This window comes from Anopheles aquasalis, chromosome 2 (genome assembly GCF_943734665.1).
Source record: "Anopheles aquasalis chromosome 2, idAnoAquaMG_Q_19, whole genome shotgun sequence".
Lineage (NCBI taxonomy): Eukaryota > Metazoa > Arthropoda > Insecta > Diptera > Culicidae > Anopheles > Anopheles aquasalis.
Window position 1 is genome coordinate 53,420,647 of NC_064877.1, and position 25,000 is coordinate 53,445,646.

General features: G+C 43.4%; 4 protein-coding genes across 6 annotated transcripts in view; 2 read left to right on the forward strand and 2 right to left on the reverse strand.

Annotated features, from left to right (window-relative positions):
- Positions 1-6,059, reverse strand: part of LOC126569136 (neuronal acetylcholine receptor subunit beta-3-like) — a 13,220-nt gene extending 7,161 nt beyond the window's left edge. Inside the window, exons 1-6 of one of the 3 annotated variants that reach the window (XM_050226030.1) lie at positions 5,937-6,059; positions 5,722-5,876; positions 5,503-5,654; positions 5,057-5,424; positions 4,837-4,989; positions 4,312-4,779 (exon numbers count right to left, since the gene is read on the reverse strand). In XM_050226030.1, the coding sequence (XP_050081987.1) occupies positions 4,385-4,779; positions 4,837-4,989; positions 5,057-5,424; positions 5,503-5,654; positions 5,722-5,876; positions 5,937-5,997 (1,284 nt within the window). In that variant the 5' untranslated portion in view covers positions 5,998-6,059 and the 3' untranslated portion in view covers positions 4,312-4,384. Of the gene's footprint in view, positions 1-4,311; positions 4,780-4,836; positions 4,990-5,056; positions 5,425-5,502; positions 5,655-5,721; positions 5,877-5,936 lie in introns of those variants that run through there. The other 2 variants (XM_050226032.1, XM_050226033.1) reach the window with 2 other exon arrangements.
- A 3,287-nt stretch (positions 6,060-9,346) lies between these two features.
- On the reverse strand, positions 9,347-11,541 carry LOC126569134 (single-minded homolog 1-like). Its single transcript, XM_050226028.1, is given in 6 exon segments — positions 9,347-9,832; positions 10,181-10,301; positions 10,385-10,590; positions 10,660-10,897; positions 10,943-11,282; positions 11,367-11,541. Coding segments are annotated over 6 exon segments (1,566 nt in total).
- A 3,454-nt stretch (positions 11,542-14,995) lies between these two features.
- LOC126581214 (neuronal acetylcholine receptor subunit beta-4-like) lies at positions 14,996-16,994 on the forward strand. Its single transcript, XM_050244716.1, has 8 exons — positions 14,996-15,109; positions 15,288-15,442; positions 15,522-15,566; positions 15,674-15,783; positions 15,850-16,235; positions 16,310-16,462; positions 16,529-16,725; positions 16,802-16,994. Exons 1-8 carry the CDS (start codon positions 15,025-15,027, stop codon positions 16,973-16,975), a joined length of 1,305 nt encoding a protein of 434 aa, XP_050100673.1. The 5' UTR covers positions 14,996-15,024; the 3' UTR covers positions 16,976-16,994.
- Positions 16,995-24,409: 7,415 nt separating this feature from the next.
- The window catches only part of LOC126581213 (neuronal acetylcholine receptor subunit beta-3-like), a 2,596-nt gene continuing 2,005 nt past the window's right edge, over positions 24,410-25,000 (forward strand). Inside the window, exons 1-3 of the mRNA XM_050244715.1 lie at positions 24,410-24,496; positions 24,672-24,826; positions 24,906-24,950. Coding sequence (XP_050100672.1) covers positions 24,412-24,496; positions 24,672-24,826; positions 24,906-24,950 — 285 coding nt within the window. The 5' untranslated portion in view covers positions 24,410-24,411. The remainder of the gene's footprint in view (positions 24,497-24,671; positions 24,827-24,905; positions 24,951-25,000) is intronic.

Here is a 25,000-nt window from a genome sequence, read left to right on the forward strand (position 1 = left end):
CCAGCATCCGGCACAAATAGTCTGGGACTCTCATGCCATGCAGTGCCCGGGCAATTGCTAGCCAGTTAGCATTGTTGAAAGCGTTTTTTACGTCTATGGTGACAACAGCGCAGATATTAGCGCCCCCACATCCCTGCTTGCGCGATCTCCTCGCAGTTTCAACAACCAACTGTATTGCATCTACTGTGGACTTCCCCCTCCTGAAGCCGAACTGCCTGTCGCACAGGCCATGCGGTCCCTCCGTGAACGGGATCAGCCTGTTCAGGATCAAGCGCTCCAAGAGTTTCCCCATGGAGTCAAGCAGACAGATCGGTCTAAAGGATGAAGCGTCCTTTGGGTTTTTACCAGGTTTTGGCAGCAGCAGAAGTTTCTGCCGTTTCCACCGGTCTGGGAAAACGCAATCGTCTAAGCACTTTTGGAGTGCTTTCCGGAACATTCCAGGATTGGATTGCAGGGCGGCCCTCAACGCGACGTTCGGGATGCCGTCTGGCCCCGGAGCTTTATTCCGAGACAGACGCTGTGCTGCGAGCTGCAGCTCCTCATCCGTTACCGTCTCAACCACCTCGCCCTCGAGCGCACCGTATGGTGTTGCTGGCCACTTAGAGTGTTCGTGAGACGGAAACAGTTCGGACACGATCGACTGCATTCGATACGGGCACGTTTCGTGTGGTGTGTTCCCTCTAAGCCCCCCCATTGCTAGCCTGTACGCACCGCCCCAGGGGTTCGATTCCGCATCCCTGACAAGCTGGTGGAAGTATTCCTTCTGGCTGGCGGTGATTTGGCTCGCTAGTAATGTTTTAGCCTTTTTATATTCCGCCTCCTTTATCTTTCTTGCTTCTCCCCTACTACGCGCGAATCGTCGCCGCCTCTGGCGGCAAGTCCATTTAAGCGCGTCCAACTGTGGAGACCACCAGGGTTCCTGTCGCCTACCTGTCGACTCACCTTTGCGCCTTGGCATGGTTGCGTCGCACGCTTTGATCATGGCGGTCGTCAGCCCATCCACGCTGAGGCACTCTCCATTGTCTTCTCTGCGCAGGGCATCCTCGAACAGGTCCTTGCTAAACCAATCGGGTTTCCACCCCGCCGGCTGCGTTTTGTTGGAGGCTGGAGCTCTTTGGGGCCCTGTTTTCTGCATCCTGTAAGTAAGCGCAAAATGGTCGCTGAAGGTGAATTCATCACTTACCTCCCAGTTCATAGCACTGGCCAGGTCCGAGCTACTGAAGGTGACGTCGATGATGGATTCCCTGCCGTTTTTGCTGAAGGTTCTGGTTTTGCCATTGTTGACTACCACCAGATTTAGCCTCGCGACGGATTCCAACAACGATTGCCCCCGTTTGTTGGTGCTCTTGCTGCCCCATGCAGTAGACCAGGCGTTAAAGTCCCCGGCAATAACCAGTGGACGTTTGGAGCCGACCACTTCCTCCATCTGGTCGAGCATGGTGTCGAACCGGCCTTTGTCCCACCGTGGAGGCGCATAGCAGGAACACACAAACACTCCACCAATTTTGGCTACGACAAACCCCTCATGCTCAGTGTCCGTCACCTCCTGGATGGGGTACTTCCCTCTCACTAGGATCGCAGACAGGTTTCCTGCGTCCCTGATCCAGCACGAGTCGTTCTCCGGAACGCGATGTGGCTCCGACAGTATGGCTACATCATACGGCGGTTGTAGCATTGACTGCTGAAGCAAATCCTGCGCCGCTTTGCAGTGATTTAGGTTCAGCTGAATCACTTTCGGGCCATCCTTCTCGCGATACACCGAGAATTTCCGGTAGCATGTCCGTCCTTCCCTGTTGGGCACAGTAAGCAGTGCGGCTGGTTCGTGCACTCCTGCACTCTGTGCCCTTCCTCCCCGCATCTCCTGCAGTTTTTTGAGCGGTCCACTCCTCCGCACCGACTGGAGACATGCCCAAATCCCCAGCAGCGGTAGCACTGGGTTATATTGTCTCGGACTCTCACTGGACAAGTGCTCCAGCCAACACGGATCGATCCCGCCTCCATGATCTTAGCTGCGTCGGTCTCTGCCAGCTGGATCTCCGCCATCACAGACCGGAAGAACCGACGAATCGTAATCGCCGGTTTCTCCGACAGCTGGAAATGTGCACTTAATGCCTCATGTATATCCTCCTCATTGGTTGTGTCGATCAGCCCTCTGCACTCCAGAGTGCAGCGCTGCGTCAGAGCTCTCACTTTGGCACTAGATTGTAGTACCTCTTCTACCGCTTCCTGGAACGAGGAACTCTTGCTCCCTTCCTTGAGCCGGAGAATCATTGCTCCGTTGCTGGTTCGTCCTACGCTCTCTACCTGCTCCCCGAGCGTGGCCAGCCTTGCATCGGCTCGGATGGTTTTGTAGATCTCAGGGTAGCATTTGGCGTCACTTGCCGTTAGGAGCAGTGCGTCTTCCCTGCGCTGGTTGACTTTCAGCAGTGGCTCCTTTCGTTCCTTCTCCTTTGGCGCCACCGGTGTTGGCACTGGGGGCTTTGGCCGTCGCTTGCGCGTCACGACCGTATAGCCTTCATTGTCGGCATCTTCCCCTTCATTTGCATTCCTGGGTCCTTCCCTTTTTTCACGCTTGTTGGCCTCGGTCATCTCTTCTGGGGAGCTCCTAGGCCGTTTCTCTGATGGTGTCGGACGAGCTGGGGTCTTCGCGGAGGAAGGCTGTTTCCCCTTGGAGGTCCCTGCCCCTAGCCCCGTTGGCACTGTCTGCGTACCTACGTTCTTCGTCCCGTCCATTTTCTGGAGCTCGGGTACCTTGGCCTGCTCGCTCACCTGTGCCAGCGCTGCAGCTAGCGATTTCTTTAGTAACCGCTGCTCTTTTTCGGAGGTCCTGATGTCCTCGAGCAGTTGCACTGCAATTTCACGGACCTCAAGGCTAGGCCCGCTTTTCTTCCCGCTCGCGATTTCGATTATCCGGTCCACTCTTCGCATGGCTTCTTTCAAAATGCCTGCCCCCTCCTGCAGAGCATTCGCCGGAACTACCGCGTTGGCGGTTCCTGCCTCCACTTGTTCCTCCTTCTCACTTTCCACACTTTGCGTCTTCGTTGGTGGCGAATGCCCGACGATTTTGCTTCTCGCAAAGATCGCTGCCGCCGCTGGTCTCTCAGCACTCTTCTCGTCACTCATGATTGGAGCACTCACGTTTGTTCACTGGGTAGCCTGTTTGTTTATGCGCCGATAGCACCCACACGCGTGTCGCCGTTATCAACCGACGCTGATAAGGTTGCACACACACCCCGCGAACCGCTGATTGGTCGCGTCCCTCAGAGTTGCACCACACTTTTCCGTAACTTTGGGTAATTTACACTGCACTGCACCGTCTCCGGACGCTACACCAGCTCGGGCGTCTGGCAGGTGCCGCCGGGAGACGATTCGCTATGAAAAACACCAGTAATTCCACACTTTGCTCGAAGCCACCGTAGAGACGATCTGTCACTCGAGCTCACTCACACAGATATTATTTTTCATTTGGAAGTAAAGGATCTAACAAGTAAAGGATGCTCGGCAAAGTAACATACTGGTAATGATGAGAGGCATACAGCAGCATGGTATGTAATTTGTGGTCATATATAGCTTCAGAAGAATATATTAGCTGTGTGCGCATATCAACCAAGGCTAATATAATTGCTTCTTATTTTTAGTAATCGTGCCCAAAGCGCTTAGCGATACGATTTTTATTCAATTCTTCAGCCAAATCTTATGAAGTAAAAAAATTGTCGCATGTTACAACCTTATCGCAAATTCCTTTCGTCAAATCCAAAACAGTAAGTCCTAAGTTGCTTTTGGGAGCGGAATTCCGATTCCAGCCAATATAAATTTATGTATTGTATACCGCCTTTTGAAACACATAAAACCAAACGGTTTATGCTATATTTGGCACGTTTTGATGAAATATGTTGACGGAACAGAGATCACTCCGAAATGGAACCAACTGCTCATCGACTGTTACATATTTTTCAGGTTTGTAGATAGTCTTTAAATTATTATTGCATGTACAGAAATCATTTCTGATCGGTCAGTCATTTCAGGAACCGATTCGTAACTATTTCTGCTCAGGCGATACTACACATGCCTAAAATTTTTTAGTGATATATTTCTATTCTATGACCAAAATAAATCTATTGTGGAGAAATTCAGACCAATTCATCAAACCGTTTTTGAATAATTTGATGTTTTCGAACCAAATTGTATGCGCGCGCATACAAAGAACCGATGAGGGTTAAGAAGCAGTCCTATTGAAAGGTGCTTTTGAACAAATACCACCGGAATACACAATAAGAACAGATGACCGCGCTTTTGGCTTATCCATGGCGAAGATCTGTCTGGTAGTTTCTATAGCGTTTATTGTAAATTTTAAATATTCTGTTGTATCAAATATTCATATTTCTCAATTTTCACTTGGTAGTATATTGAAAATCATCAATATATAGCTAAACAGACTGCAAACGAAAAGAATCCTGTCTAAGAAGGTCGCCACGAGGATCTGTCTGGTGCAATTTGTGTTCGGCTTATCGTCGATCTTGGCTTCGGTTGCCTCCACCACTAGGTTTACTGTATCCCCATCTGCGTTCGGTTCAGCATGATGATCATTCTCCTCTTTGCTAACGTTACCTACACGTTCTGATTGAAGTAATATGCTTCCCACGTTGGTTGATGCTACTTTGATAGCTAGCTTATCAAACACGCTGCTCGAGTTTCCGGTGGACAGACACATTTGCCTCAGCATGATAGTGAATGCCAGTATCGCAACATTTATCAAGAGCGAATCACGAAAGAAAATCACTGGAAAATTCAATAAGAGCTCAATGTGTATAGATCAAAGGTATTCTATTGACTTACGGAGTTTTGGAACGGCAACGCCATGGTACGGAACACGCCAGTACAAGTATTGCAAATAGCTGAAGTGGCCAAGGCACGTTCCACATAAAATGTAGAGTCGCTCCGAGCTGACGCAGCTCATCCAAAGAATTCCCATGTTGAGTATAGCCATGACTAAAATTGAGAAACAGACAATTTAGCTCCTGCTACTTCTGCATCGACATTTGTTTTCACACTCAACTAAATCCAGGTGTTAAGATAGCTCCATATATAGCAATGTGACGTTCAAGCAAAAAGGTATACTCTACAGTAGGGTACGTATCATTGTCGTATAAAAATTGCTTGGCATTAGCAGAAACCATTTTCCATTCGGAGTGTGGCACTTTAATGTAGTATGTAGTTATGTTGGTCTTTTCGTTGATTTTTATCTTCTCTACATCCTCGACCCAGGTGCCCAGAGACACTGAGCAGTTCTGTGTGTCGAATGGCCAATTAGCAGTGTTGCTCGCACAAAAGGCTTCATACTGACAAGGTGGCACGCACAGTACCATCCCCAATTGATTCACCTCGCAACGATGGTTCGAGCATGCCTCTTCTGTGCTTTTATAACTGGAATTAATAAGTTGAAGAAACGATTTTTAATTGATCGCGATCCTGATCTAACCGGTCGAAGAACAATGTTCTTACTTGTTGAAAGGGATAATTGTTGGAGTCCATATTTCACTTGATTCCACAATCAACTTGTCTATCCCATACTCCATACGGTCCCATGATAGATACTCGTCTTTCCAAGACATGCTCATCCAAACGAATGTCGTGAGAGTAGATTTCCGTTCATCCTAGAATAAAGTACATGAATGATTGTTCATGATTTGCAATTGAAGTGCGGATGCAATAGATACATACCAAGTCATAGTTTTGTACGTGAACGTTCATTGTTACATTCACTGCTGCACTATGGTTCTTTATAGGCCGCTCTGTTTTGTCGTAATTGTAGCAGAACAGCTTTTTCAACAATTTACCTTCGTTCGAAGATGGTTCGCCATCGCAATTAAGTGCAACTATGAAAAACGGAAAGAGGTAAATTCTTAAGCTTCTACATCAGTTTCGCAGGTACTTACTTGTCAAACCAAGCAAACTTATGAAAACTAATATAATAACACTTTTTCTCAAGAACAACATGTTTCTCTAAAGAGGAAAACACTGGTACAAGCGTTTAACAACTCACTCTCACAACGTGCGAGCTATTACTGAATCCCATCGAAAAAACGGGGTGGCTTTCGAGTCTCGTATCATACGGGTGACTGTTTCACAACGGACGCCCCCCAGATCTGATGCAAAACTTGATAAAACCGAAGCATGTGGTCTGAGAGGTAAATTGCTTTTCAATTCGTTGAGTTCATACAGGTCTACAGGGTGAGGCAAAAAAAGTGCAACATAGTTTAAACGCCATATCCTTCTCATTTTTGTTTGGATTTTATTGAGCAAAAGCCACAAAATGTCGGAAATTTCATAAACTTTTAGAATCTGTTTAGTTTTTTTTCGGTATGTTACTTTTTGGATGAATTAGGGCCTTGAAACCGTAAAAGAAGCATCAGCCGCTTGGCCGCAAGTGGTCAAATTCCGAACATGGTTTTCTTCGATGAGAAAACCTTCGTTGTCCAGTAGTTTGTAAACAAAAAATGATGGGGTTTAGTTGCCAGAGAAGTCAACTGATCACCTTCGGCTGGTCACCAGGACGCAAAACCCCGGTTTGATAATGGGTTGAGATGCAATAACACATTTTTGTTCGGTGGATCCGGTGGATAATTCAAACAAATTCATGTGCCAAACCTATTAAAAGGTTCATTGCAATCCTAGAAATGCAAACAATTCATCCGAAATCCCTAGAGATTCCAACAGGAATCTGTATCTTTCCTCAAATCAACCGAGACATGAGATTGGAAAAAAAAGTTTCACACTTCATTTCCATGTCTCATTGGCTGTCAATTCTATGGATGTAAAAAGCGCAGGACTTCTCCGTTAGTGGTGCTTTGAAGAGCAAGGTTAGACCTAAAAAATAACATAGTTTTGACCAGCTTGAACATACGCGTCTTCAAGAATGAGCCAAAATGCCACAAAGCACCCTTTTTTTGGCTTTACTCAATAAAATCCAAACAAAAATGAAAAAGATATGGCGTTTTAACTGTGTTTTTTTTGCCTCACCCTGTATAGTGTTAGTCTATATAATGAACTGAACCGTGGTTTGTCTTGTCGATAAAAACACAGTTTTTAAAATAGTAAACCAAAAAATCATTTTTTCAACCATTTTTCCTTGCTAGCTATACACTTTTCGTATGTTTTTAGCAATTTGTGTCTACCATGCCAAAAGAATTGTTCATTTTACGACACGAACCACCCGTCACGCCATTTTCCGAAAACTTCATACAAATCGAAGTGCTGTTCGGCCAGCGCGTGACCGATCGTTGAAAATGATATTTGGAATGGCCCAGTTAATTAGCGGGATTGGATATAACATCCCAGTTGAATGTATTGAAATAATTTTGGACCATTTTTGACGAGAGCGAATGGGCGCTTTCGTAAAGAAATATTAACTTCTCATGTATTTTATCATAAATCGGCCTTGTTTCACGCAAAGCACAGTGCATTTTGATTATTTGCTCGTGCGTTAACAGTATCGCAAGACTACAACAGCTTATAATAGACGACGCCCATCTAACCCCACCAAACGCACAGTCTTGCGTTCAAAGCGATTTGGTCTTGCGGTAGAAAATGATGGTTGGGTGGGATCAATTTTCAATATTTTTTCGTTTCAGATTCTCCATTTTCAAACTGTTTAACCTTTCCATGGCACGTAAGCGTATGGAAATAGCTAGTTAAGTAATTCCTTACTACTGAGCAAGTATTTTTTACGATTACGTATCATTTTTATTCGAAAGAACCTGCAATTCATGGCCCTAAACTTTTTTGGTTTGATTTTCACGCTTCTTGTTACTAAAGTCAAAATGGTCATCTTTGTACCAATTTAACCAATTTTTGCAAGTGGTTTCCAATACCAGATTGTCATTATAGGCCTCTACAGGCATTTGAATCGATTCTGTTTCCGATTTCTCCAAAAGAAAGCAAAACTGGTGTGCTCCCCGCGAAAGCTCTTTTTCAGGCACAGAACTAGAATTGATTACGCATCGAAAAAAGTATGTTGTTGTATGCTATCTCTTATGATATGCACTGATTTATGAAAACAGATGTCGAACTCATTACAAAAAAACAGTAGGACAAGACAATGGTAGCTCAATTCGCTCGATAAGCTCATCTTTAAAAAAATAACAGCCATTTTAAGGTTGTACACCTGGTAATGGGGATAACAAAATATGCGCTTGCAATTCTATATCTAAACCAAGCAAGTTCGAAACAATTCATTCCAACGTTGTCCATGCGTCAGAAAGGACTGTCCAAAAACAAATATTTCCTCTATAGCAGATTTGTAGATAAAGGTTATTGTAATTACTGATATTTGAAAGAGATAGTAATTACTGATGTTTATACTATACCGGAGGAATGATCTCAACTACTAGGTAGGTAACAGCAGAAAGTTTATCAGAGTGATGTAGAGTATAAAAGAACCGCCTTGGCAAAACTTCTCACAGGTATAACAGATAAAAACGATCGGAACGGAAATATTATTCAATGGATCCGCAAGCATCCCAAATCTGATTACTCAATGATTTCAGCCGTTTCCGTTCGATCGATGATCCTTCCAATTCCATTTGGAATTGAATTGAACCAATGTTTCTTATATGAACTAAAAAATGTATGTAAAAAATGTGAAAATGCATAATTAACAAATATTATTTGTGTAACTCATCAGTCTGGGATGTATGGGACAACATGGCATGCCCTTTAGCACTACAAAAGGACATGTTAATTTTGTTCAAAACAATGCATAAAAAAATACAGAGTAAGGACAACATACCTCACTTTTGGTTTTGGCACACGTAACTCGTCGACTTCTTGCTTAGATGATTTCAAAATGGCAAACGACAGCAATGAGATCAAATTGGGATGAAAATCTATTAAATGGCACTCGATCCCTCAAGGAGAGTATGGGAAAATAAAGGAAATATAATCGCAAACTATCGATCACTTCCTTTCTTGGTAAAGCAATGACAGCATTAAATGTTAGGCTCGCTGAGATTAGACATACATGAAACCTCGTATCAAACCACACCACTTATGAACTCGTTCACTCACAAGAGACAATGCATGCTTTAATGCAACCTGAGTATGATCAGCAATATATTACCGAGAATATGTGTGTTGAGTATTCTTTATTGCAAATTTCAATCTCAATTTAAGAGCACATTTCTAAGTGCTTTAGAAATGTATCATTTTAAAAGTCTAAGCCTTATCAATTGACAATCGTTAAACAAAAATTACTTATTACACTGGCACACTTGCACGGGAGAAGATCACTGGATTGGGTTGGCAGTAGGAATGGTGCGTAGCTCTATCCTGCTCTTTACTGGCTCACTCATATTGTACCGGAACTGTTAGAACTGACCGAGCAAGAACGAAGGATAAGATCGTGCTCTGAGTGTATCGGTGTATCGAAAGTCGAGTATAGCTGCTCATAGAACGGATCAAGCAAATCCGTCTGAGACAGCGACTGTGCATCATCGAAGGAAAATGAGCTAACGGTAGGGTTTCTAAACTGTGTTTCCTGATCATAGTGAAGTTCATTAGACAGAAAAGCGTCCTCGTTACCACCATGCAGCACATCAGGCGTTCCTACTTGCAAAGTTGGCAGATGGTAGTATGGCAGATGGTGATCACTCATTTCTTTCGTGTTGATCACGTGCTGCGGAATACTTTCCGAAGGAGGCATGTCCCCATACGTGTGATGCTTGGAGTGCTGCTGATGCGGTTGCTCTTCGTACGATACGTTCAGTGCTGGTCGGTAGGAATTATCGGGTTGATAAGCAGCATGATCACCAGTGCAGCGCTCTGTGCTTGGCAACTCGAGTAAGGAGCGCGGAACAGACGCTAACTGTGCATCGTTGAGTTGAAGATAATTAGCCTCGATATCGCTGTAATCAAAACCAAACACGGTCAATAAATATGTTGACGCGAGAGTCGGAGAGTTAAGTTCAGTTTACCTCAGTACATAGTTCACACCAACAATGCAGTGGGGCCGAGAAGATCTCGTATTGTGGACGACGGTAGCGCACGTTTGCACCCAACGCCATCCGCCTCCCTTCGTTAGAAATCGATAATAGCCCGTCGTTGCTTGTCCTTTGTGCAACACTATGGTAAGGTAAGAAACTGCTCTGTCAGTACACATCGTGACCCGTTCGCGAACAGTCACCTCCGATTACTTACGAATTTGATGAGATTGCCGCACTTTCAGAACATCAGCGGCGTGAACATACTGGTAAAGTGTGCTCTCGATAAGATCCTGCGGTTCATAGCCCGTCAGTTGAGAAACCCTGGCGAGAGGGAAATAGTGAGTATAGCCGCCCAACGTATAGCAAATGACTTGTTTGCATTCCCTCAGCAACACACTACATACTTTGCATCCAGAAAGATTAGCTTAAGATCCAAACTGGCACGGAACATGAACATATCACGGTGCAGCTTTACCTCCGTCGCCGCAGAAGGGGACAGTGGGTGACCGACTGCCACCAGACCAAGGTTCTGCATGCAGCAGTACCCTGGAGCAGTGTTGGATTCATGGGGAATCATGCGAGCCTTCACATATCCCGTACATTGGATGACCTGCTCGACAACCCGGGGTGGGGCATGCTGTTAGAATGCTGCCGTTCTAAGCTAACATTAATATCTTACCTTATATCCTGATGTCGTCAGTCCGGCATTACGTTTTGCCAGGACGCATCGCATTCGCAGAAAGAAGGTTCTTTCCACTTCCACGACCTGTGCTCGTTGCAGCTGACTATAGCTGTGTCGATGGTTGTGATTTTGTTGTTGCTGTGGAGCAATGGAAGGCTGAGCAGCCGGCTGATGGCCCTGGGAAGTGCTTGCTATTGAAGCACTAATCTCACACATGTTTGTCCCAGTAGCTTGACTGCATTCGTCCATTCGACTTGGTAATCCTGCTGTACCCATTGACGATGCACCGGTGTAAGCACACTGCTGCGATTGGGCGATTGGACTCGGGCAGTCGATCGTTGGTGCGTACGTTGGCCTTTGCTGAGGTAGCGCCAACATTGCTGCCATTTCTTCCTGGTCGAAGGTGTGAATATACTCGTAGATTGAGTTACCGGTCAGCTCAACCTGACTAAGCCCAAGATGCACGGATGCCGTTTCGGAGATGTACATGATTTTCCCATCCGGAGCGACGACCAATATAAACCCATCCAGCGTTTGTAACAGATGCGATCCGAGTTCCTTGATGTTGGCTTCCGTTGGGTTGCCAGTGTTCCGCTCCGTTCCCCATGCTGTCCCCAGCCCTGAATTCGATGTAGTAAAACCACGATAACCGAGATTGTTACGGTGAGGCACTTGCACAATTTACAGGACCTGTCGGTACTTACCATCCGGAAAGATTTGTCGCATCTTCAAGTAGGAGGTAGTCAATCGTATGATCGATGCTTTATCGAGCTGCGACGTGATGGCACTCGGCAGTGGTAGCAGCTTGGCAAGCTCGAGGAACTCCACATTTTCCTTTTCCCGCCGGGATCGGGCCGCGTTTTTGCTCTTCTCCTTCATGGCTGTACGAGCTGCCAGACCTGAGTAAGCGCGCGGTCGAACAAAGCAAAATGTAAATGTCGAAATGAGTTTCGAATGCACTTTATGCGATTCACGACGAAACTTGAATCGAATTTAACAAAAAAAAAACCCCCAGCTGGCTGTAACTCTAATCTCAATTTCGTTCGTGGATCGAATCTTTTCGATGATCGTTCTATTGCTCCTTCTTCCGGACGCTATACCCTTTGATGCCAACCGTTTTCCGTCAGGCGTTCGTTGAGAGCATAAACCAACTAACTCCGCTTGAGTTCAGTTTGTCCATCCTTCTTCCGCAGCTTCATAGGATGTAGCATCTTGAGCTCCACTGCTCCAGTCATCCCGCTCTCCCGGGTTGATCAACTGGCTTTCTCGCTCATCTCGACTGGTTTAACCCGTTGATGCCAGATCAAATATAGGAAGCTGCCCTCTACAGCCAAACGAACTTACCGAGAATGTTTTGATTGGCGTCGGCACAAGGTTTCCGTAGGACTTTCATGGTGGCTGCTGAAGGAGTTTTGAGGAAAGCACTGGTGAAGACACCGAATCGGATCGTAGTGCCAGTAGAAAGTGCCAAGATCACGTACGCGCAGTTCGGTAGGGGACGCTTGAAACACTTGAAAACGAGATACACCTTGTCTGGCCAATGGCCAACGTACTATTGATATTACCAGTTATTGCCCGACGTACCGGAAGCTCCGGAACTGCACACAGGTGTAAATGCACATTCGGCCCTGCTGGCCTACCGCCGACAAGACAAGGTGCAGTGTGAATTATGGGCGGTGCTCAAATGGCTCACAGATGTGCCGAGCCGAATGTTTCTTCACCTTGCACTTTGCACTTATCCTTGGCCGGCCGAACAACTGTCGCGTTTCCTGGTTGGGTCATCGGTTGCTTTTATGGACTTCCTTTTTGGCAAACATGTGCTTGTGATTTGTGGGCGGTTCGGAGGGCCATTTTCATGTTGTGCCTTCTCACTGAACCATGATCGCCATTGCCATCGCCGACCGTGCGGGCTGTTAATGAGAAGGTTGATCGGAGGATCGCGCGAAAAAAAGTTATTTGTAATTCTTTTTGTTTTTCTTTCCGTTAGCTACAATTATGCTGAGCCTATTGAACCTACGGAAATCGGAACGCGGAACACAATCGAACGATTTGCTCTGTCCAGTGCTTCAGGATCATTAAGCAGTGCACGCATACATGTGTTAACCACGTTTCGAGAGGTATTATCATTGGAAAGATAGCAAACAACTGCACGAGCAGGTACTCACCATCCGGACCCTAACCTTCCACTGCCCATGCTGGTGCCGGTGCTTTGGTTGGGCCACTGTTTTGCATAAAATGTTAATGTTTCCACTTTCCCACACAGCACTTGATGGCTCAGGCGTACCGAAAACGTGAGAATCAAGTAGCATCGCCCATCGCCTGCTGTCCTCGTAGGCCGTATGTGGATCCGGGGAAAATCCTTACGGAGGATTCATTCATTCCCACGCTTCGCAACGATCGTGGGTCTGGCGTGGGCCAACTGGGGTGTTTCCCACCCTTCGGCCAGTAGTACCTGCACGCCGGATGGTTTTGCATTTTATTGCACTACACTACACCGCTCGTTATGGACGGAGCCTTCCTGCGAGTCCTTGCTAGCCTTCGAAGCGATAACGCAGACCACACAATAGGCTCGCCAGAAAGCGTGTGGGTGAAAGGCTGAGCCATGTTTTGCCATTTATCGAGCCAATTGTAGCGGGCCAAAATAGAGATCAGTTAATTTGAATATTAATATTTTTAAGTGGGATCAAGATTGTCATCTTATCGCTTGAATAATTTTAGTTTCATTTTTGAAAGATTTCTGGCACATATGTTGACGACAATTACATAGGATAAGACGAAAATTGCGATAAGAAAATCATTACAAAGATTATTAGCAACTTCATACTGCTACAAGCACACACTCCCATCTTAGGTACAGATCGAATGTTCTATTATTGTAATGGTTTACGGCGAAGAGAATGAATTCTTTCTGATTTTATTATGATTTGACTATTTTCTAAATCATAAAATATGTTCTATTTAGATTACCACAAGCATATTCAAAACGCAGTTATTACGGTAAGCAGCTGTAACCAGTTCAAACAACCCATTACGGCAACTGCTGTTTTCCCATAGTATCAATATCAAAACCGTTTTTGAAACTATCGTGAGTTATTTGATAGTTATTTGGAGTGATGAAGTTTAAACCACAATTCAAATGGTGGAGACAACTAAGCAAGAGAGGCAACTAATTTAACATGGAAAAATGTAAAGTATCTTGTTGCTAATGGGCATTTGGGTGCCGATTGTATACATTGTAATTTGTGAGAGGTTAATTGTCATCAACTGGGAATACAGCAAAACACAGCCGCAAGGAGTGCAAAATGAAACTAGACGCAGTTTCCAGGCGAATGTGTGGCTTTTTGCGCCTGATCTTGCATTATATTGAACATCGAAATCAATTGTTTATACAATTGATAGAAGTACCTAAAAATAAGACTCGGCCATCCTTATGTTAAAAAAGTAATAAGCAAAAAACAAAATAACATTAAACAACAATTAAAACCATTATTGTAAAGCCAAATATACTCGCAGCATGCCATATCCAATGAGAAATACATCAGCAGGGTGGTAATGGAAAATGAAGCTAGTGGTTTATAGGATGAGAGTAACACACTGGTTAGTATTCGAACTAGTTTGATCAATTAAGAAAGCTTAAAAGTAGCAAATTGCTCTGACTATACCATATCTATCGGTTCAATTCATTCATTAAGGGTTCCAAGAAAATAAGTATTTGTTTTTTTAAGTTAAAATTAGGTAGTCTAAAACAATTATTGTTAAACTAATTTAAACAAATAACGAGTTTGCCTTTCGTAGCGATGGTGATTATTAAATAGTTTAATGATGTATGTTTATTCTATGATGGAGCAATTTTTTTTATGAAATAACTAACATAAACTACGTAGTTTGTTTAAATGCCTCGAACTTTCTAGAAACAGAACTCAACTTACAAGCAACCCCAAAGTGCATAATTATGCATGAAAAGAATGAATAATCTTGTTCGTTGGTTATTGTCGTCCAAACGCTGTCAACAACCAAATACTGACGAAAAATAAACATTGTAAAAGTGAGAAGAATAATGATCTGATGATCGTTACCTTCAGAATAGAAGAGCATGGCAGATTTACAGGGAATATATCTCTTGTTGTTTTTATTTATGATGGATTACTTTCGAAAATGTCTTGCAAATGCTAAATATTTTGTGACCGCCGAGAGTGTCCGCAGATAAGGACAGAGGCTTTATCCGGTAGGAGGATGCGTTCGTGTTGACGCCTACCGTTTAGTGCTGGTAATCAGCAGCAGAACTAGGTTGAAGGCAGCAACCCATTGCTCATAGATTTAACTGGAAAACGACGATGCATCATTCAGCGTCCGCTCCTTACGATGAACAGTCATCGTGCTGTTTCCACGAAAACCGCCGTTTTGCTCGGCTGGATCACATTCATTCTAAGTCACGTTCCACAGTCAGGTATGTAATAGAAAAGGTGTCGATCAAATTCACACTGTGGATCACTTGTGTTGTGCTGCCGCTTACTTCCATCATCGTACGTGATTTTTCCCTTTTTGGAAGATACGTTTGGACCATTCTCGCGTGCTTGGGAACGTCCTTGTTTTCTTGCTTTCCATCTTGTTCTGTTTTGTTCCAGCATCTATCACGTGTGGCAAGGACTCAGTGAACGTGGAAAACCAGCTCAAACAGTCACTTCTTTGCAATGGCTACCGATCGGAGGCACGCCCAAGGAAGGACCCATCCCAAACGGTCATCCTGACGGTCGCCTTCTTCGTGATGAGCTACGAGTTTGTATGTTTATAACCATCGTTAGCATGCATGTAGCGCCGCTTGTTAATAATTATACCTTTTCTATTTTCTACTCCTGTAGGACGAAGATGACGATCTGCTAGAGCTGAACGTGTGGTTCAATCTGGTAAGTTTGCAACCGAACCGAACGTACATCACGTACAATCGTTTAACAAGATGGCATTTCAATAACGATATCTTTCATGTTTGACGATCAACTGCTGGAATGGACAGGAATGGAATGATGAGTTTCTCGTCTGGAACCGAACGAAATGGAATGGTATTGAGCGGATGGCGATCAACTCCGATGACATCTGGCTTCCGGATTTTCGACACTTTTCATCGTAAGTAATAGACTGCGACATACAATCAACTGGGTATGATGGTGATATGCTTTTCGGTTTGCCTAGATATTACAATCCCGAAGAGCTGCCAGACTGTACGAATCCTGCCTGTTCGGTGGCCTGGAACGGATCGGTGTACTGTGTGCCAAGGTGCAATATGAACGCCAAGTGTTCGGTTTCATACAATCGATGGCCGTTTGATGTGCATCAGTGTAATCTGTGGTACGGCACCTGGGTGAACTCACTAAACGAAGTCGATATGCACACAGAAGAGCTCTGTCTGCAAACGGAGCCAAGTTTTTCCAGTCCAAGTTGGAGTATCGTATCGCTGGAGAAAAACCGAGCAGTAGTAAAATCGAGCGACGAGTACCAGTACACCATTCTAAAAATGGATCTGATGCTGAAACGAAAAAACAGGTTCGAAACAGTAGCCATGTTGTGTCCTATAATGGGTAAGACTGGAAGTTGGAGAAACAGTGAACACGCCTTTATTCACTTAAAAATGGCGATTGACCTCCCTTGGTAGTGCTTGCATTCTTAAATCTCTACATCGTGTGGTTACGATCAAGCTGCATCGAAAGGAAGTTGCTGTTGACTCTCTCCATGACGTGCCACTTTGGATTTCTTCAGCAGATCCAGTGGGTGCTGCCCTACAACCGAGACACAGTTCCGGGATTGCGTAAGATTTCCCTACTGTTTGCTCCTGTGCGACTAATTGAATGATTTGTTTTCCTATCTGTTTCAGTGGTATTCCTGCAGAGTTCAGTTATCATCACTGGGTTACTAGTATTCGTGACACTATTGAATTGTTGGACTCGAGATGTACTCAGCCGCGAATCCACTCCCAATGATAGCTGGTTTGGTCGATTCATGGGGCAATTCTCCCAAAATCGCGTCGCGGAATTGATTCTAGCGGCTGACTATTTGGAACTTAGTTACCAGGTAAACAGTCGAGGGTAATTGGTTTCGCACCAGGCTATTTATGAAATGTATTTTACTCCCCTTTTTCCAATAATAGGTAACAAAAGACGAAAGCAATCATCATGGGTTGCAGATCGCTAAGCTGTTTGATCGCGTGATTGCAATCGCGTGTTTGGTGATTTACGTTGTACTGCTGTTCGTATACATTCCTTTCGGGTACCAGCATTTATCATCTAATGGTATAAAATGTATGTTTTCGTTTGCACCATAAAAGGGCCTACAGACCGGTTTCATGGTCACTGGTTGTTTGTTGTATTAATTGTTCCGAACACTATCCACCATCATTTTAGAAAGAGTGATCTGTTTACTGCTGAGTTTGAGTTTTGTTTTCCAGAAAATCGAAATGGATTTGTGTAGAGAACAATTCGAGGTCTCAAAACCTAACCAAGTATCAGATAAAGAGAATACTATCACATCTTGATTTGAGTAGAATATTCGTTCCATCAAACGATTCATAGAAAGAGGTACGGTTGTTCCCAAACGGAAAACCGGAGAAAACACAAACTGAACGAACTCCAGCGATAATTAAGGCGGTATTTCTGCGACGAAATCAGGAACGCTCAGCAAGAAAAATGGCGTTTGATATAAAACTGAGTCACACCTGCATGCAAAAATTATTAAAATGGTCCTTGGGCGTAGTCTTTTCAAGAAGCAGAGGATTCACGGGTTGTCTCGCAAAAATTTTGCCCGTCATGAGAGGGTGCCAGATCTCGGATGCTCCTCGCTCGGATGCACGCTGCTCACAACATTTTTTTTTTACGAAAAATTGCCTACTTGGTCTTCCTGATAAACCGGCCAGTAAAAGAGCAGTCAAGAGGAACCATAATGGCTCAGCTGTGATGGGCTGGGGAGCAATATCATCAAAAAGGGAACTACACCATATCTAGGCTTGCGCTGCATCACATTGCGTCACGATGAGCAACAGACAAATCAGTCTCCTCTGCTACGGCAGTTCCGTAGTGCAAAGGGAGTTTACAATGAGATTTTCAATTCTCCTTCACTAGGCATGCAACGATAGAAACGATCATCCTTAGTAGTCTGATCATTTTGAAGGATATCTCAAAGGCTTTCGAACCGTCATATAAATTTGCCATGCTATTACAAGCAGCATGAAAATCAATTAAAATATAGTATACACCGTGTTCAATATATTCTCATACATTTTTTTGCTGGATGATTTTAGTGTGTTCTCAGCACTTTCTCATGTTGCGCGGACTGTCCAGTTTACTGGTAAACTGTGACGTCCCAAAGCAGGTGTAGTTTTTCCTGAACAACTGGCCCCTCCCAGAGTAGCCTATAGGAAAATGTGCTGGAAGGGAACCGAAGGATGTAACTTGGTAGTTCAAGGCTTTAAGTCAAATCAATACAAAAACAGCACCTTCTTCAAGTATCTATATTTTATTTTTAAATTGTAGTGTTAACTTATTGTTTTGGCAGTTGGATTGGACTGTTTTAAGCTAAGGGTCTGATTTTAGCAACGATGAAACCATTTCGTGTTTGTGTTTTAAAAAGATGTTGGAAAGAGAGCGTTCAAGCCTTATTTTCAAGAGCTTGAAGCATCTTGGAAACAAGTGTGATATCGTATATCGAACCATTAGAAGATCCGGTCGAAAGCGATCAACTAGTACTGAGAAAAAGTTATCAAAACGTTTTGGAAACGCCTTACAATTCACAAAAAATAGTTTTCAGATAAAAATATAAAAATTATGGATCGGCCTGCCAGTTTTCCGGGTCTGAATTCCATCGAAAAATATTAGTATTCTTAGACGTCATGATTATGAAAATGGAAATCAATTTGTTTGCGTAAACAAGCTCATATGTCGAGTTCTGGATTACTGGGAGCAGATGCAACAGATAACCCTCGAACACTGATTTTATTGCAGAAATCGTTTTTGATTGAGGTCAGCGGTAAGAATGGGTCGTACACAAATGAATGAATGTTAAAAACCTTATGAATTTTGAAAAATTTAGATGGATTTTCGAGAATCTTATAGCTGGTGCTAATCTAATAGTGTATGGTTTTTTTTATAACGTTCTGGTAAAAAAATTATCACCATTTTTAAAAAATCTACAGGATGTGCCATAAGGTGGAATAACTCTGTCATTTTTCGACGGATTTGGACAAATAGGACAGTTGCTGAAACGTCCGTCAATGTCATTTTAATAATGGATCACGCTAAAAGAGCGTACTGAAATTGTAACACTTTGTGAATGAATGCTTTGCCGCATATGACGATGCTGGACTTTTTTCTGTGGGTCTATTTGAAAAATTAGGTTAATGCCAACAAACGGAAAACTATGAAACAGCTTAAGGGTTCGGTAATTTCTTACCAAAACAAGAATCATTTTTGACGATTTTTTGTGGCGTAACCGTTCAACTCTATTCTTTCAAGTATACTTCGTATTAAACTGCAACTTTTGAAGAATATATTTTGTTGTATTTTGGGAAAGATTGATTAAAAACTTCATCCATGGCATCATATTTCTGATGGTGCGTCTGCGAAAAGATACTTTTTACGCTGTCCATCGTAGCAGCGTGGTGGGTCATCAGAAAAATACAAATCGATACTCGTTTGAAAGATTATAAGTTTATCCAGGTAGTCCCGTCGAGTTTTCTGTTGAATCTCCTATTTTTCGATTTTTGGTAGATTTTTCAAATTGAAAAAGTGATGCTTTTTGTCATTTTGCCTAAAAACACGATTTTTAAAGATTTGTTTTAAATAAAGTATCAACAATTTTCATGACATCTCGACGGGGCTACCTGGCAAAAAGTGTACAGAGTATGTGTTAAAAAATTCAAATGGATCAGTACAGTAGTTTTTATGGTACGATGGGTACCGACTTTGAAAACGTTGGTTTTGGGAAAACGCTTCTCAAAATAGCGAGCTACACGGTGCCTTGTATGAAACGCGGATTTAAAAAAATCTATAACTTTGTCAGTTTTACTTCGATTGATCCAAAAAAATTAACACAGTATTCTTGAAAGCATCAGCTTTCAGGGAAAAATGTTTAAAAAATTAATTTAAAAAACATTAAATACCGAAGCCCTCCCTCAAAGCAAATATTAGAGCTGAAAATATCAAAATAACTCCCTAAATGTTCTCAAAACAATCCAACAATTGTTGGCATACACTCCCTATTCTGAAAATCTCTTCTAGGGCAATATGGGTGTCATTTCCAATGTTTTTGGGGTCTCTAAATTGATTGGTTGCATCCAAGCGCAGTTTACTCCATTCTTTCATCCTTCGTTTTCCCCCATGCCTGCCTAGTCAAAACTGGTTGATGGTCATATTAAATCAAACAGATCTTTACAGTAATTGAGGCCAAATTTAATCCAAAAACAATAAGAAAGAGAGGGAAACAGAAAAAGAGAGAGAAAGAGAGAGAGAGAGAGAGAGAGAGAGAGAGAGAGAGAGAGAGAGAGAAGGGGGAAGGGGTGAAGAAAGACCTTCCAGATACTGGGATTATGCGATTTAAAGTTATCAACATGGTTCATTCCGGAAAGAAATTGCCCATTAAAAAAAATAGGGCTATCATTATGATATTGCCGTTTTTCAAATAAAAAAAGAAATGATCTCGAGAATGTTTCAACTCGAGTTTGAGGTGTATTTGAATCTACTAAAACTCAAGCTGATAGACACGTTAAATGCTATTATCAGCACGATAATGAAATGATATCGTGCTAGAAATAGGATAAGAAAGATGGACCAACGGGAAAAACCATAAAACCAGCTAGTTATCAATAAATGGCATAGAATAACCCAAATAAAACTTGTTCATTTTCATAATCGGCTGAAAAATGACAGAGTTTTTCAACTTTAAAATGTAAAAGACCTGATCAACGGTGTCCTTGCCTTCTAAAGTATTTCTAGGGGTCCAGTGAAAATGTTTAACAGAGTACAGGTTCTTCTCCTCTTCAATTTTATCCTAAGTAGAGGCAGATTGAAAATGCCAATGTTATGTGCATAGTCTTTCATTTATGATCCTGTAATATCACACATGAGCCGCTAAAGTGCGACAAAGCCCGTTTGAACAATGGACATTTTATCACTTTACACGAGAAGAGGATGGCAGATTTACTATGAATATGTGAGCTGTTCACTTAACCATATTTCTTGGAAAAATTGCATCGCAAATACTCCATGATAACCGATAGTGTTCGCAGATAGATCAGTGGCTTTATAGTGTTGGAGAAAATGCGTCTGTAAACGCCTACCCTTTGGCGCTCGTAATCAGTAGCAGTACTAGGCTGTCGTTCAGCGATCCATTCCTCTTAAACTTAGTTGGTAGAACGGCGGTGCATCATTTGGTGTTCGCTCCCCAATCGACCATAATTCGAGCAAATCAGGGGAAAAAAAATCGAGCAAAATTCGAGCCGAGCACGTGCTTTGGAAAAAGGTCGCAAGTGGGTCGCAATTCCCGTTCTCACCAAAGGGGCTGGAGGTTTTTGTTACCAACTTGCGACCTTTTTCTGAAGCTGCTCGAAGAAAGGAAGCAGCCTCGTGGTGGCTCGTGGCTGCGGTTGAGAGCAAAAAAAGAGAATGGTCGGCCGCCGCCGGGCCGGTTCTCTCTCTTCCCGCTTCTCTTTTCTCTCTGTGTTCCTTTCTCCTTTTTCCCTCGCTCTGTGCTACAGCTGTTATTCTGTAGAGGGAACGACTTCGTCTTCGGTCATGGCTGTGGGGCCGTGGGTCGGTGTCTGTGTGATGGTAGTCGTGATCGGTGTTTCGCGGCTGGAATTATTCGAGAGAACGATTAATGCATGGCGATTATTTATTGAGAGAACCATACTTACCTGCCGATGTGGTTGTATTTCGTCGATGCGATCGGAACCAAACTTTGTGGCGGAGCACTTTAAACGCACAATAACACGGCGCACAATTTTACCAACTTGAAATCAATAAGTATGCATATCAATAAGAATATGCGAAACGGAGAGTGCTGTGCACACAGTATGAATAGTTTTGCTCTTTGTGCTCTTTTCCCAAATGTTTGTTCGATCATCAACTCGCGCTCCACGGTGTCCACCGCATAGAGATGGGGTTTTTCATGCTTCCCATCGCGTTGGGATGGACCGTTTAGCGCGAGCTCTAAGGATGATAAGGTTAAACGATACTGCGTGCTGATCAGGTACGATTGCTATTCGCAGCAGTAGCGTAATTGGCAGTGGGAAAAGCTGCGGAAAGGCTGGCATTTAGTAGCCGAGACGGAGCCGCGATCGGATGCAAATCGAGGCACATAAAGTTGCCCTTGTTACTGCAAAGTGTGCACTAGCTGAAGTGCATTTTTGCTAAGGCAGTCACACCTTGCATTGAAAACAAATGGATGGCATTTCAAGGACCGTAAATGATATCAATCAAAAGCACGATCTCCACCAGCAAGGCTCAACCACGGCAAGGCACGCTGCACGCCTTGGCCACTGAAAGATTACATGTAACGATTGTAGCTCATAATCAACGGAAACGTGGGTGGCTGCCAGAACTAGAAGTACCATTAGGGATGCAGGAAAACGTTGTTACACTCAAACTGATTATAGTAAAAATACTCAAATGATACTCAAATGATTATAGTAAAAATTCCTGTCTCGGTCTCCTAAAATTGCGCATCAAGTGTCTTGCACAAATCTATCCAGCGTTATACGGTCTGAATCTGTTTGTGAAATAGGATCGTTTAGCAAACGATTCATCGCCGAGCTGTGCTTAATCCTTCATAGGCGGCACGTTTACTTTAGCAGAGCTATTTAGAATAATGTTTGCAACAACAGTTTGCTTTGCACTAACATTATCTACTTCTGGTAACAGTCTCTGCACTCGTGAAAAGCATTTCTCAACTAAGAATGGTCCGTGCCAAATTGCATAATAGCGGCGCCAAGTCACAGAATTGTTTTAAATTTTGCTAGTTCTAAAGGCAACCAAGGTATGCAAAGAAACACTTGCAGTTTTGCTAAGAGTATCCAGATGCAGCCATGTTATTAAGTGGCTCACGTAGTTGTCTGTGGTGTAAAAGGTTATCTTACTTATTGGCGTTCATTCAATCCTGGCTTCAACAAACCTCGATTTCTGAAAAAGACATATTCCGCTGTATCAACGAGGGCCGCACAAGTTTGTCTCAGTGGTGACGATATTCTTATCAGGTGATACAACCGACGAGCGGTCTTGGCCTTGGCCTTCTGAAATATCATCTAATAGTTTCTATCAACCCCAAAACGGTACGCACAAAGTGCAGTTGCCGACTGTTTTACGTACGATCGTCTGCAAGCAGGCAGGATATAAAACACAAATACCACTATTAAAAAGCGAGAACAAATTCAAACGGACGCTTCTACATGATAGAACCTTTCGTCTTTGGGATTCTTTGGAAGTAAATGTGTTTGTAATTAATTACAAATGCATTATAAACCGTTTAATGCATGTTACTCCAGACGGAGAGACAACCGAGCGCAATCGAAAGGCTAACAGCGCTGGTTCCGAAGTATTTCATGAGCCGTTTCTATCCGCTAAGGTACATCTATCGATGTTTCGTTAGACTACTAATATTGCATTACGTTGTCTCTATTGTTCCTCTTGCGTATTCCTCTTTGATTCTGTAAAGCAACCTTTGTTTCAGCCCGGCTGGTCTCAAAGGCAAAGCCAAGAGTGAAGAGTGCGTTGATTTGGGAAAATTGAATGTAACGTTTTGATTCGAGAAATGTGCTAAAAAAATTGCCGAAATTATTACCGGGTTTGCACCATCGTTGTTCTGTAGTGCACTCTATAGAATCGTTCTTTCCCAATTACTTTTGCTTGGAAACAAAACCCCTTAACAAAGCATTTTAATCTGCGACATTCAGTTCCGCAAATTTAGAAAAAAGAGTTACACTTTTGTAGAATCGGAGTGCTTTATTATCCTTTGTTTCATCGTTCGTACAAGAAGTATAGATCTTTACTATCAGCTTGCGGAACGAGGGTAAAAGAGTTACAAACCACTTCACGGCAAACATATGATTGAGGAAGAAATTGTCCTACAATTCTTCTCATACATAGGACAGGTTTAAATAAGATTAAGAAATACTAAACAATCAACATTCGGCTCAACAATTCTTGCCTAAATGTATGAAAAAGGAACTTTGGAAAACGATTTTGAGTCGACTTCTGCAGCTTTATGCGGCATTTTTACAGGCCAAACCAACGATTATCTGGTACCAAATCACACCTAAATCATTAACAATTTAAATAGCTACAATTTTACATTCAAATTCCTTTTTTTATTAGAGAAAAACATATAAAAACTAAAGTAGTTTGAAAAGGTCTCCGAAGCCGCGGTCCCATGCGAGAAAAGGCAAGCGATATCCCTCTCTCGCTCGATCATACACGCCATACGAGAGCATACAGCTGTTCGCCGCGAGTGGCGCACACACTCGCTCGTAGGCACACAGGGAATCAACGGCGGCATGCGACTCACACACCCTGAGAATTTCGCTAAACAGCGAAGCTCCATACTGAGAGAGGACCGTTCTTTGCGGGAGCGAACGGCCTCACACAGAGAGAAAGGCCGCCAGCAGCAAGCTCCATACTGAGAATCTCGTGTTTGACGTTTTTCTTCCTTCTCACTATAGCGGCAAGCTCATTAGCCGTCTTCTCACTATGGAGCCTGGTCAGACGGGTCCTTACGATGAACAGTCATCGTGCTGTTTCCACGAAAACCGCCGTTTTGCTCGGTTGGATCACATTCATTCTAAGTCACGTTCCACAGTCAGGTATGTTATAGAAAAGGAGTCGATCAAATTCACACTGTGGGCCACTGTTGTGCTGCTGTTTACTTCCATCATCGTACGTGATTTTTCCCTTTTCGGAAGAGACGTTTGGACCACTCTCGCGTGCTTGGGAATGTCCTTGTTTTCTTGCTTTCCATCTTGTTCTGTTTTGTTCCAGCATCTATCACGTGTGGCAAGGACTCAGTGAACGTGGAAAACCAGCTCAAACAGTCACTTCTTTGCAATGGCTACCGATCGGAGGCACGCCCAAGGAAGGACCCATCCCAAACGGTCATCCTGACGGTCGCCTTCTTCGTGATGGGCTACGAGTTTGTATGTTTATAACCATCGTTAGCATTCATGTAGCGCCGCCTGTGAATGATTTTTCATTTTCTACTTTTTGCTCTTGGAGAACGAATATAGTGATCTGCTGGAACTGAACGTGTGGTATAATATGGTAAGTTAGCAACCGAACCGAACGTACATCACGTACAATCGTTTAGCAGG

Bases quoted from the DNA above. Each gene is read 5' to 3' on its own strand.
- LOC126581214 (XM_050244716.1), top strand. From the start codon at position 15,025: ATGAACAGTCATCGTGCTGTTTCCACGAAAACCGCCGTTTTGCTCGGC. The intron at 16,236-16,309 runs GTAAGACTGGAA...CTCCCTTGGTAG, and splicing joins CATGTTGTGTCCTATAATGG to TGCTTGCATTCTTAAATCTC. The intron at 16,726-16,801 runs GTAAACAGTCGA...TTCCAATAATAG, and splicing joins ATTTGGAACTTAGTTACCAG to GTAACAAAAGACGAAAGCAA.